This window comes from Artemia sp. Qi Xiang Cuo, chromosome 3 (genome assembly GCF_049724085.1).
Source record: "Artemia sp. Qi Xiang Cuo chromosome 3, ASM4972408v1, whole genome shotgun sequence".
In the NCBI taxonomy this organism is placed as follows: domain Eukaryota; kingdom Metazoa; phylum Arthropoda; class Branchiopoda; order Anostraca; family Artemiidae; genus Artemia; species Artemia sp. Qi Xiang Cuo.
In genome coordinates, this window is record NC_142796.1 from 54310128 (window position 1) to 54330058 (window position 19931).

Consider the following 19931-nt stretch of genomic DNA (forward strand, 5'->3'; position numbering starts at 1 on the left):
CAATGGATCACAGTTATTGTCTTTGGTCTTGCACTTCTCAGGGGTCTCGATTTCCTTTCGGACACGAGAACAGGGATACTACTTCGTTGGCATCGCCCTCCACCTCTCTTTCCTCACCATCTACATTTAGTCTTGCGTACCATCGTTTAGTCTTTGATTCAGCCATCAAGGTAAAAATAAAAATACTCAAACTACTGCTAGTGACCACTCATCAGATCATCGAGTCACCTGAGGCCAGGACAGTTTTGCACGCTCTTCCTCTGCCTCATGTTCTTCAAAGCTCCACTCTTTACTCCCTGCAATGAATATCCTACTTCCTTTAAATCCTTTCTTATAATATCTGCTCACCCCATACGAGGACGTCCTGCTTTTGCTCGACCCCAGCAAAATTATAGAAAGCCACTTGTTGCTAAAAGCCTTTATCTATAAAACATGACCTAACCACCTTAACCTCTCCTTAATTATTGGACTCGAAAGAAGCATCAAACCATAATTTTCGTACTTCCTTTTTTATATACATTAATCCAAAGAAGTATCTAAACCAATCTTTAGAAAATCACTTTTGAAAACACCTAACTTGTACTCCTCAACCTTTCGAAGCGCATCCCCTTGAGACCCATACTTGACTATTGTCATTACCGTGGCTTCTGGTTTTGTAATTGTCGTTCTGAGGCTTATCTTTTTATTTTTTCAAGCTATTTTTTACTACAAAAATGCTTCTTACGCCTTGGCTATGCTAATTTTTACACCTTCGCTGCATCCACTACCCTCGCTAAAGTAATGCTTAAATGGGGAATATACTTATGGTGAGAAACTCCTATTTAGAGATCCCCTATTTAATTTTCCCATGAATGATCAGCTATAATGACAATATCTATGAACTCAAAATCAGATATCTTCTTTTATTTGGGGGAGGGATGGGGCAATGGCCCAGTGTCGATGATCAAGAATTTGCCAAAAATCGTTCAGGTAAAAGTGTGGTTTTTTTTCTGTTTCTTGGGAAAATGAATTACTTCATTAAAATTTAAGATGAATTTTCTCGTCTTCGGGCTTACAGCCTATCCAGTGGATTCGTCATTATCTGCAGCTTCCACAAATACTGTTTTGGCCACTTCCAACTTCATTTGCTGTCATCCTTTCCACCTCACACAAAAACATTAGTCCCTTCGGGTACACGAAAGTCGTGCATTTCTCAGTATTTTGAAAACAAAGTGACTATGACAGTTTTTATGAGTTCCTCACAATGATAAATATGGTTTCCCCTAAAATTAAGACACCAAGTAATGAAAAACAGATCTGAAGATACTGATTCTGAAATTTCCAACAATTAGGACGAAGCTTTTCCCAAAAACTCAATTTTTCCTTCCTCTTCTTCACATCCCTCTTAAAAAAAACGTATAGAAAATAATTTTTTTTTCTGTTTCTTTGGGAAATGAAATTACTTCGTTGAAATATAAGATGGTTTTTATCATCTTTGGGGTTACTGCCTTGCCTATCCAATAGATCTGCAGTTATACGCAGTGTCCACAAATACTATTTGTGCACTTTCAGTTTATTTGCTCCCATCCTTTCCACCTCACATAAAAACTTTAGTCACTTCGGGCAACCTCAGTTTGTCAGCTTGAAGAGCATATTTCTCAGTTTTGAAATTCACTCATAGATTTCTTCAGATTTCTCATATCATGTAACGACTATCGTAGATGCTTCAGTTGACTGGTACCCAAAACAATCCATAGACAATTCCTCTGGAAAACTTGTCATAAATACTCCTTCGTCTTCCGAAGCAGCCACGTTTCAGAACCCTACTTTACCTCTGTCATCACGCTAGCTTCCAATGTTCTAATCATGGTTTGCAGACTTATCTTTCTAGTCTTCCAAACTGTTTTTCAACTGTGAAAAAAACACTCTGGGCCTTGGCTATCATATTAATTAATATGTAATATTAATGTTTTATATCCATCATACTTATATCAATATATCATGCTAATAATAATTTCTGTTTATTACTTATTTACATTAAAAAGAAAAATAGTAGAATTAACATGAACTAAAAAATTGAAAAGATATGAAAAAAAATAATGAAACGTGAAAAAAAGTGCTTATATATATATATATATATATATATATATATATATATATATATATATATATATATATATATATATATATATATATATATATATATATATATATATATATATATATATATATATATATATATATATATATATATATATATATATATATATATATATATATATATATTGCACTGCATATTTTATTATTTTAGGTTCGCCATTGTGTACGTGAAGTTTTCTATGAACGTGCAAGGATTAACGTTGTGCCTACCAAAGACGGAATCAAAGAGATTGATGAGAACCACCCCCTATATGCATTGAAGTATATAAAAGACAAACCAATTCGCACTATTACAGCTGATCAATTTTTAAAACTGGTATCAGGAGAAAAGGACAAACTCATTAAAGTGGTAAGCCATTAATATATTGAAATATTTCTTTTTTATCCAAAATATAAACTTTTTGAAATGTCATTTTTTGTAAAGCTATTGCAGCTGATAACTAGTGGTGCCAATTAACGAAAAGTAGGGGGGGGGGGGGTAATGATTTGTGTTTCTTAGTTTTGAAGATGCGAACTTAGATTAGTTTTAGATTTGAAGACATTTCTCAAAATCTAGTGGATGATGAGCCGTTTTCTTTTGCGTAATGAAAATACTTTTTTTGTTTTGTTTTTATTTGCGCCTCATGTGGTTATTCTTCAACGCTAGTATCAAGAGAAAAGGGCAAATTCACAAAACTCGTGTAAGTCACGAGAGGTATAAAGTATGTAATTTTAAAAATGATTATGGTTTATCCCCGATTATGTATTTTTCTTTTCTGGTAGATATTTTTTTTAAATTTTTTTATGTGTTCATTGTCACCTACGTATCCTTAGAAGAACCAAATGTCGTTTTGCTAGTATTTAAGTTTGTCCGCTTGATATATCACACTGCAGTGTCGTTTTGTGTTTTGTCTTAAGAGCATCTGAGACAAGGCACTAAACATCCAAGGGCACATTTAGGTTATACGCGAATAAAAATTATGAACTTTTCAAAATTAGTACAGCAATATGTAGGGTTTTACCCAGGAATGTGTTCGGGGGGGTGGGGGAGGTTCACAAAAGATACTTTAAAAAATGCATTAAAACATTATTTATATGTATTTTATTACGTTTTTACGAGCCAGACAAACATTTGGGGGGTGGGGATAACACCCTGAAACTCCCTCCCTGGATACTGCCTTGGAAATGTGACTGTTTAAACTAGCGTGTCTGTCTTAACTTTTTCTAACCTATTCAGTGCGTTTGTCGCCACAAGAGTTACATATCTGGCTAAACCCAGTTTCTCTGTGTTTAATCTATGATAGATAACAACACAAGATCTTGAAATACCATACCAAGTAACACTATGTTAAGGGATCTTTATGTGTCTTTCTTTATGGATAGAAAACACCTTATGCGGCCTTTATGTTGATTATGTACTCGTGCAGTTCTCTAAACTATAAAGCTCTTTATCTGTTTCCTCTGTTTATGATGTTATAGTGTTTAAGTTATAGCAAATAACGTTATAGTGTTTAGGTTATCGTGTCTTAAATCATCGATATTAATTATTTGGAGATAAATTATTATTCTAGGAATTTCAGCATAATATCAGGGGAACAACAAATCCAAGCTACTTAGAAGAAATAAAGCAATTGTATATTAGAGATGAGTTTAGTCGACAGGTTCAAGAATGGAACAAAATCAGAGGTGAAGCAATTGAAGAATGTATACAAAAGATACTGTACCCTGCATTTACACTTGAACTCAGAACCCTATTGGCTAAAGAGGCACACGAGTTTATTTCTCGGGTGAGATTTTCGAATTTTATAATTTTTGTCTTCTTCTTGTTTGTGTTATTATGCAGACGCTGTCACGCAATTTCATCCATGGAATCGAGTTTCAGATCCTGTTTTATCAAGTATAAATTATTGTTAATTCGACCCCTTGCAAGCAGGATCGAACCAGCAAACATTTAATGAGGAGGTATGATTTCATCCGCTGCACTCTCACAAGCTTTATAATTTGTAACCAGCTAAGAAAAGTAATCCTCAAACCGTCTACTGATTCCGGCCTCCACCTGGGTTACAGAAAACGCTAACGCTTCCAGCCGAAGTGTATCTCCGTAATCGTTTTGTATGCTACAGATGTTCATGCTATTCATTACCACAGATAGGTTTGAATTTCTTTCATGTTGTTAAGATGCTGGTTTTCTTACGACCAGGGTTGTAAGAGGAGAACTTTTATTGCTATTTTTCACTATTTTACGAGTAAGCAAAAAACATTTTTTTGCACTTGAGAAGGGGAAGTGCCTAAAAATGCAAAATATTTGAAAAATTATGGATAATGGTTGGGATATTGTACAGCTCTTGAGATATCTGGGAAGCCCTGATGGGAAGCTGATAAAGTGCACATAATAAGATTTTAGACGTAAGGGAAGTGGTGGAATTGATTCTTTAACTGAAAATCGGTGTCTAAGGAGGGATTGTGGTTACTTTATTTTTCACTCTCTTATCCTCCAATCCAATTATTGTTCAAAATTGAACACAAAAAACGATTAACGAAAATTAAGCAATAACTAACGTTAAAAAAGAAAGATAGAGAAAGAAATCTATATGATATAGATTAGAGATCTTGATGGTATAGAGGCGAATAAGCAATAAATTTCTTTTACAGGAAATTTTTTTTAAAAAAACGTGAAAATTATTCGAAATCTATTCGGGGACGCTATTCGGTAGGTCGTAAAAATGAGGAGATTTCGGAGGTTCCTGTGCCCGAAATTGATAAAATGTACATACCGAGGCTGTAGACTTTAGGGAAGAGGTTGCCCAGCTGATATGTCAGTGGTGAAGCGACTGAAGAGTTCACGCAAATTATGTTGCCTCTTACGTTCGCATTTGAGCTTAAACTTTGGCTTAAGGATGAAACAATGAACTTATTAATCGGGTTAGCTCGACTCTCACTTTTTTTCAGGTTGTTTGGTAGTTCTCTTTCTTTTATCGAAAACTTTTCAACCTTCGTGATATAAATAAAGATGTTTTCTTTTAAAAATTAACAGTTTTTACTAGAAAGTTTCAAGTATTAATTAGATGTAATTATAAGATGTTCAACTATATTGAGTTGTGTTTTCAGGCACCGGGTTTGAAGCGTGTTTTGAGCGGGCTCGGCAAAAATCGTTTTCAGGTTCTCCTTGGCGAACCCAACAAAACTTAAAAGTGTTTTCATCTTACGGGTTCCAAGCGTGTTGGACAGGGATTACTCAGAATTGTAACACTTCAGGATAGCTTGGTCGAACACGGGTTCTGAAAAGACATTCACCCTTGTTGAACACGGCACTCAAAACAATAATCTGCAAAACCCGTGTCAAACTCCGTGTTGGATGTGGGTGGCTTGAAAACAGGGCTTTGGTTTCAGGTGGCTTGGCACCGCAGTGAGTTGTTAGTAGCAGTAATAATAATATGTAATAGATTAAATAGTAGATTTGATAGTATGTAATAGTAGTAATGGATAACCGTGCAATAGGTCAAGATATCCGCTTTTATAGATTCTTGATTTTTACTAGTTCTATTTTTGATTACAACTATATAAGGTGGTGTTGAGTTTCCTGTAGGGAATCTCGCTGGTGGTAGGTCAAGATTACGATCAGTATTACCAATTTTGCCTCCATTTGGCATTGGTCCGGACTTGATCAAACCTTTTCTTGAAGGCTTCTAGGGTTTGGAACAGTTTTAACTATAAAGTTTGAAGTACTCATTGTAAACAATTATAAAATGGCGAAGAAGGCTTGGATTTACCATGGAAATTTGAATAATATTTTGAGGCGGAAGAGTGAAGTTCGAAACAAAATGAATTTACTGAAAAGTTTTTTTTGGAGGGGGGGGGGGGGGTAATTTTAGAAAAAAATAAAATTAGGCCAATTATATGGAAAATATATGACAGTATTGCCGAAGTCGTGAAACCTCTGCTTCTTAATAAATTGACTATTCTTTTTATATTAACGGATGCTTTTGAGAATACTCGTAATAGCCGAGTGGTTAGCACGCTAGACTTGCAATCCTCTGTCCTTCAAGACAGGGGCTCGAGTCCTGGTGTTGCTGATTACTTCGTTTAGAACGGGGGTCGACATATGACTGTAAGCTCAGCCAGAGTCGACCCAGCACCAAATGGGTAGCTGGAGAAATATGAGGGAAAAACAAGGGCAGTGTCGGATGATTTGATCCCAACCACGCATAGGGCTCTCGGTCAAAGACAGATAATCAGGAGATCGGCACCTGTACTGCGCAAACCATTGGTCAGCTTGCGCGAAAGAATTTTAAAATTTTGAAAGTAAATACGGTGCCAGACCTGGCGAAAGAACTGCTTATTTTCGTAGTTCACCATTACCATGCTTAAATAAATAAAATAATTAACTCTTTTTCAGAGGTATTTTGAAAGAGAAATAAATATAAATTGAAGGTAAAAGGTTGTGAAGAAAGATGAGACACCCCCCCCAAAAAAAAACAACCTAAAACAGTTTTAGGTGTAAAGGAGACAGGGGATGAAGGGGTATTTTTTAAGGTGAATTAAAGAAAGGGGGAGCTAAAGTACATAATTAAATTGAGGGCTAATAGTTTGCCACTTGATGCAAGATGAAGATATTTAGGGAGGAGGCAAGGGCAGGATGATCCCTGCTTTTGCTCCATGTGTGGAGATAAGGATGAGATGTTGGTGGGTCATATGATGGGTCAGTGTGTTGTGATGTCAGTGATGGTGAGTGATGGGTGATTGTGTTGGTGAGGCATAGGGATGAGTGTTTCGTAAGTGTTGAAAGATTAGGACGATTACTAAGGTTAACTATGAAGCCTGAAATTAGAATTTTGTAATTCGTGTAATGTTTTTTGTTTATGTTGTGTTTATGTTAATTAGGATTGAATTTATCATTCAATCCAATCGTTGCCATGGCTCTAGAGCAATAAATTTAATGTTTTTATTATCATTATTATTATTGAACCTTCAGGCTTGTGGAAACACATTACCGTATGCCCCTGAGAATTTAAAGCGCCAGGGACATCAATATAAAAGCATTTTTGCGCCTTGGACCTAACTTAAGTCTTTAATACATAAAACAAATCCTAAGATTCGTGTTCTGATTGTTTCAAAATTACAAAGTTTGAGGGCAATATCACATTTCGGCAGTGTTGCCACGTTGACCCGTGAAAATATATGAGCTATTATTAAAAATAATTAGTTAAACTTGACCGCAATTGTCCATAAAGATTTAAACACAGATGAAAGATGAAAGATTCCCAAAGATTGTGCTTATTGGCCAACCGTATTGGGCCAAACGAAAAGTAGGCCGTCCCCGAAAGGGTGGGAGGATGTAAGGATAGATTTAAGGGAAATGGGAGCTTTTTGGGAGGGTGTAAAGAGGAAGGTTTTGAATAGATTAGGATGGAGGAGGAGCGTGTATAGCTGTATCGGTCTTAGGCGGCTTGATGCTGCTGTGAGTTGTTAGTAGTAGTAGCATTAGCAGTAATGTTTCCAAAAATGAAACTTCATTTTCTCTATCCTTGATACTTTAACTTTATCCCAAAACCTATGTGTGAAAAACCCATGAATTGAAAGCATGTTCAATAGTAATCATGTGCTTAACGTACTTCGAGGGTAATGTTTGATATAGCTTGTAAATCATCTTTCTAAACCCAAAGCTAAAGACAGAAATGACAACATCTCGAGAAAAATGGAGTGGATTTTCTGTAAATCACCACCTTTGATGACTTTTGGAAACTGTGAGAATCATCGGCCACTGTTGTTTTAAATTAACCACTGTATAATACGAGGGAAAAAGGGCCCCTTTGAATTTTTCATCTTTAAAATGGCGTGTTTTTCAATTTGATATTTGGGTGACAATAGCCATAGCTAGTTCTGTGCGTACCTGGTCGGATATCAAGTAACTAAGACCAAGACCAAGCGGTCCTAATTAATAATATGCTGGTTAGACCGGCTGTCGGCTGGTATTGGGAAGCCATGCCTGGACTAGACAGATCTGGGTAAATCTAATCCTATTTCAGGGTCTGACGTTATAAAAAAAAGATTATGTTGCCATACAAGCCTCGAATTACCGCTAGTCTAGGTCAAGGCTATCCTAATGGGATGGCTAGTGTAATCTATGTTGAAATCCTGGTTAAAGAGGCTTTCAGACCTCAGCTCATGAAGAAAGCCTGTCCAGGGCTTTAAATGGAAGTGGTATGCAATTACAAGAAAAGGTTTCTTTATGTCTTATTTAGAGCTTGAACAGCCTTGAACATATATTTCTATGTAATTGTTAAGATGATATTGCGAAGAGAGTGAGAGAGGGCGAAGAGTGGTGAAAAATACCCCTCTCGCTCCTGGCTCAATTGGTCAAGGAAATGACATAGAAAGACAGGGAGTAGGATAGCGAGCATAATCTAGCTTGACACTGGTTAAGGAAGCTTTCAGGCTTCTGCTCAAGGAGAGAGGCCTGCCTCAATTGGTACAACCTTGCTCATGAATACCATCAAAATTATGATTAAATGCTTATCGCTTTTTATAGTATAAAACATAAAAAAAAAATATACACAATGATACTTTTTATTTTTCAGGCTTGCTCTCATAAGCTTTCCAACATCCTGAAGATAGCTCCATATCATATTGAATTTCCGGATGAAGAGGAAGATGAGTGGGACACAAAAGAGGGTATCCGAGTTCTTTCTATTGCTTACGTACCAGATTTTAATTCTGCTTCTTTTGGTATAATGCTTTCACCGGATGGTGAGACTCAGGAGACGATTCGATTTGAGCACTTGTTGAAGGTATGTATTGAGAGACTGGGAAATTGACAAAAGCTAAGTTTTGACATGAGTGAAATTTTTCTTAGAGACTGGGTTTCTCTTTGCCTCATAAAAAACGTCCTCGTGTGGATACAAAATCGGTTTGGCTCTGTTTAGAATCTGGATGGATCTCAATGCTGTTTCCTAGGTAAAACAGATTTGAGCACCTGTTAAATGTATGCACTGAGAGACTGGTAAATTAATAAAGCTAGGTTGTGACATGAGTGTTATTTTGCTTAGGTGGCTGGATTTCATGTTGCCTGTTAAATCAAAAAACTTCCTCAAGTAGATGAAAATTCGGTTCGGTTCTGTTTCGGATCTAGATGGATCTCAATGGTGTTTCTTAGGTGTAATGTTTTGACAAGACGGTAAAGCTTGGGAGACGTTTTGATTTGAGTACCTGTTAAAGGTATGTGCATGAGTGCATGACAAGTGGTAAAATAATGCTCTTACAAGAGTCTAATTTCTTTGAGGGAACTATATTTCACGTTGCCTGGCCAAAAAGGTGTTCTCACATGGGTGAATGTTCTGTTCGAATTCGTTTTGGGAAGCTCCAATTCGATTTGAACTCTTGTTAAAGGCATCTACAGAGTGTATGGGAAAGTGGTAAAACAAGTTATGACTCGAGTCTTAATTTCCTTTAGTCTACGAGTCCTCTTCAAATATGTTTGAATTTGATGTAAATGGGGTGAAACCAAAAACTGTTTTATCTAACTTCCCCCACCATGTCTCCCTGCGTTTTATTTTATCAGGTTGCCTTTCAATTCCAGAGGCGAAAGACTTGTCAAATGAAAAGAGAATCAAGCGAAAATAAATGAATTGTAGAAATATTCCAAAAATATTACAAAAAATTGGGTAGGGAAAGGGCCTAAACCCTAAGTGTTCATACCTGAATACGGATAAAAGTAAGATTCGATTGAAAAAAATAAAGTGCAGTTTCTCCTTCAGATTTGGTGGGGTATATGGGTATGCCCTTCAGACTTAATGGGACACTCCCAGCTCTCAATCCCTCTCTGTATGAAGATGTGTTTTTTTTACCTAATGACTTGCCTTTCAATTTTAGAGACGAGATGCTTATCGAGAAGCAGACAGACGTGGAAAGTTAAATGACTTATCTAGATTGAAAGATTTCATTTTCAATAAGAAACCTCACGTTATCTGCGTTGGTTCAGAGAGTAGGGAGGCAGAACGTGTGATAGAAGATATAAAAAACGTTGTCAAAGAGCTTGTGGATGAAGAACAGTTTCCAACTATAAATGTTGAACTGGTTGATGATAGTATGGCTAAGGTATTTATTCCACTTTTTTAGGATTTGAAACGAAAGAAATATAATTAATAAAAAAAAAAAACACTTATCAGAATAAAAAGTATTTTTTGCCCTCTGGATCCATATTAGATCTATTTATACCTGAAAACCATGATTTTCTAGGATTTTTCTATTGTTTTTATTTATATAATGAAGTTATTTGGGCGTTATCGCATTCATTCAACCGTGAAAATAAACAAGCAAAAACATTTGAGATAGCTTTTTGTTTGTAAAACCTCAAAACATTAATAATCTGAAGGTTCTCAAATACATCTAAATCTTCAAAGGGAAACTTCAGCTTCATAAACTATTTTGTGCCATGTCTAGTAACTTATTCTTTTGCTGATTATTCGCTCGTATTTTTTAGCCCCCCCCCCCACGTCCATCATTCCCCCAAACACATCCAACAAAATTTTTGAGATAGCCTTATTGTTCAGCGTAGTTGATTACTACTACTAACAACTCACCGCAGCACCAAGCCGCCTGAGGCCAACACAGCTACGCACGCTCCTCCTCCACCCCAATCTATTCAAAGCCTCTCTTTTTACACCCGCCCACGAAGTTCCCATTTGCTTTAAATCTTTCTTTATGACGTCCTCCCACCCCAGACGGGGACGACCTGCTTTCCGTTTAGCCCTAGACGGTTGGCCGAAAAGAACAATCTTCGGCAATCTGTCATCCTTCATCCGCACAACGTGCCCTAGCCACCTCAACCTTTTCTTCACTATAGCCCTAGAGAGCGGTATTGAACCACATTTTCGTATAGCCTATTGTTTGAAATACGGTCAGTAAGCCAGGTACCCAGAACAATCCTTAAGCAATTTCTCTGGAAATTATCTAGAAAATCTTCATCCGCTTTTCGGAGCGTCCATGCTTCAGAGCCATATTTGACCACTGTCATCACCGTAGCTTCTAATATTTTAATCTTGGTTTTGCATAATTATCTTCCTATTCTTCCAAACTTTTTTTAACTGTGGAAAAACCCTAAGCCTTGGCTATTCTACTTTTAACATCTTCACTGCTCCCACCATCTTTACTAATAATCACCTTTTCATCTTCACTTATTCCTAGCTTGAGTGACTTAATCTTCTTAATAATAATTTTCAAACCAATTCTAGCACCCTGAACTCGCAAAACCTCAAAAAGTTTATTCATTTTGCTCACACTTTCATCTAGGATGCTTAAATCATCAGCATAATCCAAGTCCAGGAATCCAGATAGAAAATATATTTTTGAAGAGGACACTCCCCCACAACCCTCAGGGCAAGGATTATAAGTTATGCCCTGGGGGCATATTATTTCTTTTTTTAATTCTTTATCGTAGGAAGTCTAAAACGAGTTCTTTGGATTTGAAATTCAAAGGGATAGTGCTCTTCTTAATAGTCAAAAGGGATGTGAGGGCAACTAACCCCCCCTCTCCCGACCACCTTTTCCCCAAACACATCCAATCAAAATTTTAGATACCCATTTTAGTCAATATAGTTCACAGTCTCGAGAAAAAAGTCCTTGAGTAAGAAAACCCCTCCCCCACAAGTTTTAAGGTAAGAGTTTTATTGTATACTGTGGGATCCTTAAAGTTTTTATTAAAAGCATCTTTGTAAAACTTTGAAAGACCTCATCCAAGTGGGAAATGTAGTGAATAGTGGCTTTTTCAATAGCTGAAAGTGATTGGATTGCAACTAAAGCCCCTCTCACGCCCACCATTTTCCAAAAAAAAATCCAATAAAAATTTTGAGATATCCATTTTTTCAATTTAGTTGAACGTTCTGGAAATTAGGTCTTTTAGGATCATAACCCCCTCAGAGCCCTCAGTGCAAGGGTTGTAAGTTATGCCCTGGGGGCATATAAGGTTTATATAGTAAGTTGTTGTATAAATCATAGGCAGCACGATCGCGCTGACTAAGTAAAGAACGGGGACACTCGAGAACGAGACAAGACACAGTGACTAAGTAAAGCGGGGGACACTGTCCCACAACCTAAAGGGTTATGGTTTTAAGTCATGCCATGGGGGCATATAAGAACAATGTTGGCACAATGTATTATTTATTAATTTTTTCCTTTAGACCAGGGCACTTCGTATCGAAGAAGTTGTCCTAGAAACTATGAAAAACGCTTATTCAATTGGAAATTGGAGTGGCTTATGCCCTTTTTAATAGTCGAAAGTGATTGGAAGGTGACTAACACCCCTTCCACGGCCACCATTTCCCCAAACACATCCAATCAAAATTTTGAGATAGCTATTTTGTTCAGCGTAGTTGATTTCCAGATAGAAATTATGTTTTTGAGGACAGTCCCCCACAGCCCTTAGGGCAAGGGTTTTAAGTTATGCCCTGGGGGCATATAAGTTTTTTTTTATAGAATGCGTTGTCGTAGAAACTTCAAAAAAGGCTCATTCGATTGGAAATTCAAAGGGCTAGTGCCCTTTTTAATAGTCGAAAGTGATTAGAGGGATACTAACCCGACTCTCACGCCCACCTTTTCCCCAAACACATCGGATCAAAACTTTGAGATAGCAAATTTATTCAACGGAGTTTTAAGTTCTGGAAATTAGGTCTTTGAGGATGACACCCCCCACAGCCCTCAGGGAAAGGGTTGTAAATTATGCTTATATAGGGCATATAAGGTTTTTATATAACGCGTTGTCTTAGAAACTTCAAAAAGGGCTCATTCGATTGGAAATTGAAATGGCTAGTGCCCTTTTTAATAGTCGAAAGTGATTGGAAAGCAACTAACACCCCTCCACGCCCACCATTTTCCCAAACACATCCCAAAAAGATTTTGAGATGGCCATTTTGTTCCACGCAGTTCAAAGTTCAGGAAATTATACCTTTGAGCAGGACACTCCCCCTCAGTCTTCAGGGCAAGGGTTATAAGTTATGCCTTATAACCCTTGCGTTATAACCCTAACTCAAAGACTCCTCTTAGATTCCCACCCAGGCTCAAAGCTTCTGCTATGGTCATTTCCATGGAAATCTCCAAAGAGTTTCTTTTTAAAATAGCTTTCAAGCGTAGTTAGGGGTATTTAGCCTTTTTTGCTTTTCTTCAAAGCTTTGAAAAAAGTGTTATAATATCCCAAATGTTACATTTGTTATGTTTGTGCATATTTTTGGTAATCATTTGTGGGCTGATCGAATTTTTTAAACCACTGTAGATTCGTAAGAACGTTGCAACATGTAGTATCTTGAGGTCATAAGACTGTCAAAGACTCCTCCTTGAACCTCCCAAATTGAAAGCTGTTATTATGACCTGGCCTTTTAATGTAGCATGGGCACTGGACCAAGGGCGCCATTGTCACTCGAGCGCAACGTTAGGTGGGGATGTAGATATCGCTTTCGTCACACCAACTTGTTTTAGTGTGAATCTGCCTGGTACTTATGAAAGAATGTTTTCAAATTAAACCCGCTTCGTCAATAAGAAAAAAAAAACGGATTGGACGCATATGTCCCTTTCCCTTTGGACGATAAAACCATGCAAGTGCTGTATCAAGTATAACTCACGAAAATCTTGTTAATTTTTGTCAACTTTTAAACTTTTTGGCATCCCTGCTTTCAATAAAAAGAAATGAAGGTACTATCACTTAAATATAATAACTCTCTATGCCCCTCTCTATGCCCCCCCCCCTATGGATACCATCTTGATAGGACACCGTCTCTGCTTTAAATAAAAAAAATAATTAACTTATTGGCACCCCTGCTTTCAAAAAAAAATCGAGTTATTATCATTTAAATATGATAGCTCACCCTCCCCTCTGGATACCACCTTGATAGGATACCGTCTCAGCTTTCATTAGAAAAATAAGTTACTTAATAATTAACTAGGTCACTATATGGTTAAAAAAAAAACAAGCAAAATAACGTTAAAAAGCTTAGTGTTCCTTGAAAAAAATTAAGGGTATGAGTAAAGGGGTACAAAGACAACAACAAAAAGTCGAAATTATTCAGATATACCTCAAATTATTGGAAAACCGAGTCATAGATTCGCCGTGGCATTCAATAAGATCCAAAGAATCTAATTAAAATGGAGCACACACAAAAGCCAAATTAGGCCAGTAGCCTATGAGAAATTGCAAAATATACAAGACAATGAACAAGTCTTAATGGGGGGCCCTGGGTCAATCAAAATATTTCAATGGTTTCTCAGGGAATTTGATATCATTTTCTTCTGTCTCCACTTTAAATGAAAAAAAAAACAATTATCCTTTTGGCAACCCTGCTTTCAGTAAAAAAAAATAAGGTATCATCACTTAAAAATGATAGCCCCCTATCCCCCCCCCCCTATAGGCAATAATTTACAATTTATTTATGAGTCATATTTTTGGGGTAGCTTCCGAAAAAATGACTATTAAACATTAAGGCGTTATACAATTGATTATTAAAAATTAAGAAAATCTCATCTAAAAACAGCAAAAAAAAAAAATCTGCAAACTTTCAATTCAGCTGTAGAAACAATCTGTCTGTTGTTAATTTAAGAATCCAACGGCAGACTAAAGCTGTAGAGTAGTGAATTCATTCTATAGTTCTTTTCAACTTGAAAATAAGATTCTTGACTACGAACGGTGTTAGAAATAGCGATTGGGAAACTACATTCAAAATGATTTGAACTAATTTTAGAAAGACGATACTGTAGTTTGTCAACATATGAAGAACTATTTATATTGCAATATTTAAAATTGCATAATGCATCAGTCTTGTTTTTAGGCAAAGTAACAAAAAAGATAAAACCTAAGTAACAAGAGAGTGGTCAAGAGTTATGGCATGAAAAGCAATATTTGGCAGGGAAAGTCACTGGTGATAAATTGCTAGGGGTGGCATCGTGATTGCGTGATTTTCGGGGATCCGGGGAACCAAATTTTTTTTGGGGTGACGCATAGATTTTCGGGGAAATACCCGAAAATTCGGGGATAGTGCAAGCTCTGCTTGATTTCTAATCAGGAAAATCGAATACTAAACCACACGAGAAGGAAAAGCTCCGACTTTGCGGTTGACGCAATAAAGAATTGCCGCAAAATTAATTTAAAGTTGACCGAACGCCGCCGCCTCTTTCGGCGGCGGCGCCTTTGGCGCGCGGGCGGCGTTACGACACTTCGGTGGCGTTCGACCCGGCCTCTCGTCGGTGGCGTTCGTTCGATCCGCCGGCGCGGCGCCGGGGTCTAAAAGAAACTATAGAAACTGATAAGAGAGGAAACATAGTTACTATGGATGCATTCTAAAAGTCAATTATCATTAATGATAATAAGTTGTTTTATAATTATTTTCGTTTCAAAACTCCAGATAATAAAAGGGTTTGGTCAATTCTTTGCAATATGACTAATATAACAAAAACATCTTTTAAGTTCCTAAAATTGAGGAGACTGAGATGCGACAAACATTAATTAGGATTTGACAGATTAGATTATGTGACCAGAGGCGTCACTAGCTATTTTTTTTGGGGGGGGGGCATGGATTTTACCGACTTGCTCGTTATTTTCACCGACTGATTCGGGTGATTACAACCTTTTTTGTCTTCAACTGACTTGAGACATATTTTCCTTCATTGATTTTACGTCGTATGTTTCTATCAGCCCATTTACCCTAATAAAAAAAAAAAGATAAAAAGAAAACGAAAAATAGTGGCGCTTCGTGCCATTAATGCCAGTATAGAGGCGGAACTGTTTTTTTAATATGGTGAGGTCAGTCAGCAGTTAAAAATTTTATGACCAGTTTGACAAAGATTCAGCATTCAGAGATATTTTAGGAAGGTATAAAACTGCGAATTGGAGAACTGAATCCAAAATTTGCCATCTATTATTCAAGGTATTTTTCTATGTAGGTTTATGCTGTGAGCAAGCAAGCAGATATGGAGTTTCGTGAATTTCCAGAACTATTAAGAGTAGCTGTTAGCCTTGGTAGGCGTCTGCAGGATCCTCTTTTGGAGTTTTCTCAGCTTTGCAATCCTGACAATGAAATCCTTTGTTTGAAGTATCATCCGTTGCAAGATCAACTCTCTGATGAGGAACTTCTAGAAGGTAAGTACTACTTCTTGCGGTCGTCCTCTATAAGTAAAAAACATCAGCTTTGGTACAAGAGCATTCTCCTTTCTGAAAAAGGAGTGTCGGAGAAATTTTGGGTCAAACCGTTTAGTGGGAGACTAAAAGTAATAAAGCTGTTTGCGACAAATAATAGACATTTTTTCGAATTTGTTTTGAAATGTATTTCGAAATATATCGAATATACATATTCTCGAAATTTTTCGAATTATCTAAATAAATTTCAATATTTATATGTCAATTATTTTGAAAATATTTTTTAAAATCTAACGAAAATACATTTTTGACGAGAATACAAAAAAAAAATATATCTGTTTTTTAATCTACAGTCCTCAAACCCCCAAGGGGCAACGCTCGGTAAAAGCAGCTAAGTTAATTTGTTTGAAAATATTAAGATTGGTCTCCTGAAGACAATTGTTATCAAATAATATTTACTTTTCTTTAATTAAAAAGAAAAGTCTCTGAAAAGCTCTACTCACTCATTGGAATACTACTCATAATACTCACCCGTTTAGTGAAAAGCTGTAAGTAATGGCATTGTTTTCTGATATACAGACCATTTTAGCTCTCTTACACATTAGAAAATCTGCTTGAACTGTCTCCTTTTTATAAAAAATAAGATGTTGAGGAATTTTTGGTCAATAGATGAAAAAAGAGGAAACTAAAAGTGAGTGTCGTTTTCCGATAAATAGTAGAAGTTTTGCTCTGGGAGTCCTTAAAAAATTCCTGCTAGAATATTCTTGGCTCTAAAAAAGGGGCACCGAAAGAAATGTGGGTATATGTGTATATTACTACTACTAGTAACGAGCCACTGCAGCACCAAACCAACTCAGGTTGACACAGCTGTGGGCGCTCCTCCTCCACCCCAATATATTTAAAGCATCCCTTTCATTCTGTTTCGTGAAATTCAAATTTCCTACAATAGCATGTAAAATATCATTATGGAATGAAATAGTGATTATTTTTGCTTTGATTTATCTTTTTTTGGAAAACGGGGAAATTGGTACTATTTAAAGAAAATCAAACATTTAGATTTGAAAAAAAAAAAAATGTAAATGGTTACTAGTCATCACGAAATTTGACTTCGAATCTTAACAAAAACTTTCAAAATGAACCATGAAATTTCTCGTGATAACACTTTAACAAATACTTTCAAAATGAACAATGAAATGTTAGTATACTTTCTTTTTTTGGAGGGGGGGGGGGGAGATAACATAGCTACCCGACATAAATGTGGCGCTAAAGCTAAATGGGAATGAATTTATTTTGGCGTAAATACACCTTGGTCCTAGCTTTGACTTTTTGGCTCTCTGTAATTATTCTGATCCTTTTTTGGAGAAGAACTTTCTAAATTTGGTTATTTCAAATTTAGGCAGAATGAGTTGTTTTGTCTGAACCAGATTAGCCAAAAGTGAGAGTAACTGTCCCACTTTAATTTTTTTTTACCGTTCTTTTTAAAAATTTACCTTCTAGTCTTGTACTATGAGTTCATCAATAGAAGTAATGAGGTTGGTGTTGACATAAATCGAGCAATAAACTTCCCACATACATCCTACATTGTACAGTTTGTTTGTGGTTTGGGACCAAGAAAAGCTACAGCGTTGATGAAAACTTTGAAGCAGACAAATCAAAGACTGGAAAACAGAACACAGCTCGTCACTCACTGTCATATGGGACCAAAGGTATGTCAACTCTTACTTTAGGATAAACCGCTAATTGAGAACAGCTTTGATCTGGATCTTTACCCATCGCTTGGACAGTAAAGGTTCCTTTTTTTGTGATGTTATTTAATGCACTTACTCTAGGCTCCGGTCTCTATTTTTATCTAATGGTGTTGTAAAGCCTTTTCTTTATTTTATTTTCTCTTTTACAAACACATTTTCAATTATTATTCGGTAGTTTTGTTATTATATTCAACGTTTTGTGTTATTGAATTCAATATGTTTAAATTATGCTATCTATATTCAATATGTTCAAATTGTGTTATCAGTATTCAATAATTAACAAATTGGTGAGCCATCACTACTCAGCCTGTCGAAAGAGTGGTTATCGTTATATCGAGCTTTTGCAAGCTGTTACTGAAAATCAGGAGGAAAATCTTGAACTGGACCTGAATAATTACTGAAAATGTATCAACATTAATTAATTGAATACTTACAAACAGTGTTTCACATACTATTTCCTCATACTTTAAATCATGTTGAACCTTCGCCTGCAGATCGTCTCGAACTCTTCGAGTTACGTAGAGCCGACGTAAATCGAAGCCTTGTTTATAAAACATATCCTTGTATGTCTGATAGAGCGGAATTGTTATTGAAACAGTAGTTTTTTACTAAAGTAAACTTTTAGGAGCTTATCGTCAAAATTCTCGAAGAAATGTAAATAAGACCAGATAGAGGCCTGTAACAACTGCTAAATATATATCAATATTAGTCAGTTGAATTTGTAGAATCACTGTATTCCACATCATTTCCTTATAGTCAGGCCAGGATTTACGAACAGGCCCTCTAGGCCCGGGCCTAGGGGCCCACAATGCCAGGGGGCGCAATAAATTATCATTGAGTGAAATTTTTTTAACAAAAACTGGACTGATGTGATTTATCATGAACATGCCAGGTGCACTCCGCTGCCGTGCTGCCTATTCACAGAAAAGGGATTTTAAAACAACATAGGAATTCCATGGCCACTTATGAACTGTCAGATGTCTTCCAAGAATGGCAGCTGAAAGTTTGGTATCATCTCTCTCTTTCATTACTTTAGACTCACCAGTTGCATTTTGTTCAGTGCTTCCACTATCCCTGAATATCTCGTAAAAACGGTGCGGCAAAAAGGCTTTGGCCTAGAAGCGTCAAAGCTTTAAATGCGGCCCTGCTTTTAGTCACTTAGATCATCGTGGAGTCTTACGTGCAGATTCTCTCACACGTTGGTAGCAAAACCCCCGTGCTGATGTGACTCTGGTCCATTTTAACATAGTATACCCTGGCATACCTAAAAGGGTAGGATTATTGTCTCTTGGCTAACTCTCCACCAAAGCAAGCACTTGGAACAGATTTAGATTTGCTGGACTTATTAGGAAGTCAAACGTCGTATTAAAGCCAGGGCGTTTCCGAAAAATTCTGGAATCTGTCGATCCATCATGCCGACACTCAGCCCAAAATCAATATTAAACATAGATGTAGGATCTTCAGGGGGCTCAGAACCTAACGCCATAAAATTCAAACCATTAAACTAAAAAATCTTCTCATCTCATGAGCTGCTAAATGTCCCGTGTCCCCTTTCCGAAAACTGATAAAAAGGTAGGGGCATAAATAATCTGTTATTATCCTTATGTGTCAGAGACAAGACTTTAGCTCTCACTACACAACACTGTTTTTCTTTTTTACGCAATGAAGTATCTCCTTCTCTAAAAAGTGAACCTCTAATTTGCATCGCGGTTGCTTTTAAGGTGTTGCTTTTCTAAATAAATCTTTACTTTTCTAATAGCATGAGTTCAGTGACGTCGATTGGAGGAGCAGTGGGATCTATGCCCCTTCGATTTAAAAAGTATTTTTTCTGGGGGGTATTTACATTGAAAAATACCTAATTTTGCTATTTTTCATTTAAGAAATTAAAGAAACGACAACCCCCTTCCTCCTAGACCATGGAAAGCGCTTCCCTCCCATTCTCCCTAAATTGT

At 36.7% G+C, this 19931-nt stretch overlaps 1 protein-coding gene across 1 annotated transcript in view; it reads left to right on the forward strand.

The window, feature by feature from the left end:
- Positions 1 to 19931, forward strand: part of Spt6 (transcription elongation factor Spt6) — a 104312-nt gene that overhangs the window by 53979 nt on the left and 30402 nt on the right. Inside the window, exons 11-16 of the mRNA XM_089086166.1 lie at positions 2291 to 2488; positions 3690 to 3905; positions 8697 to 8906; positions 9988 to 10212; positions 16039 to 16234; positions 17729 to 17937. Of these exons, the coding sequence (XP_088942292.1) occupies positions 2291 to 2488; positions 3690 to 3905; positions 8697 to 8906; positions 9988 to 10212; positions 16039 to 16234; positions 17729 to 17937 (1254 nt within the window). The remainder of the gene's footprint in view (positions 1 to 2290; positions 2489 to 3689; positions 3906 to 8696; positions 8907 to 9987; positions 10213 to 16038; positions 16235 to 17728; positions 17938 to 19931) is intronic.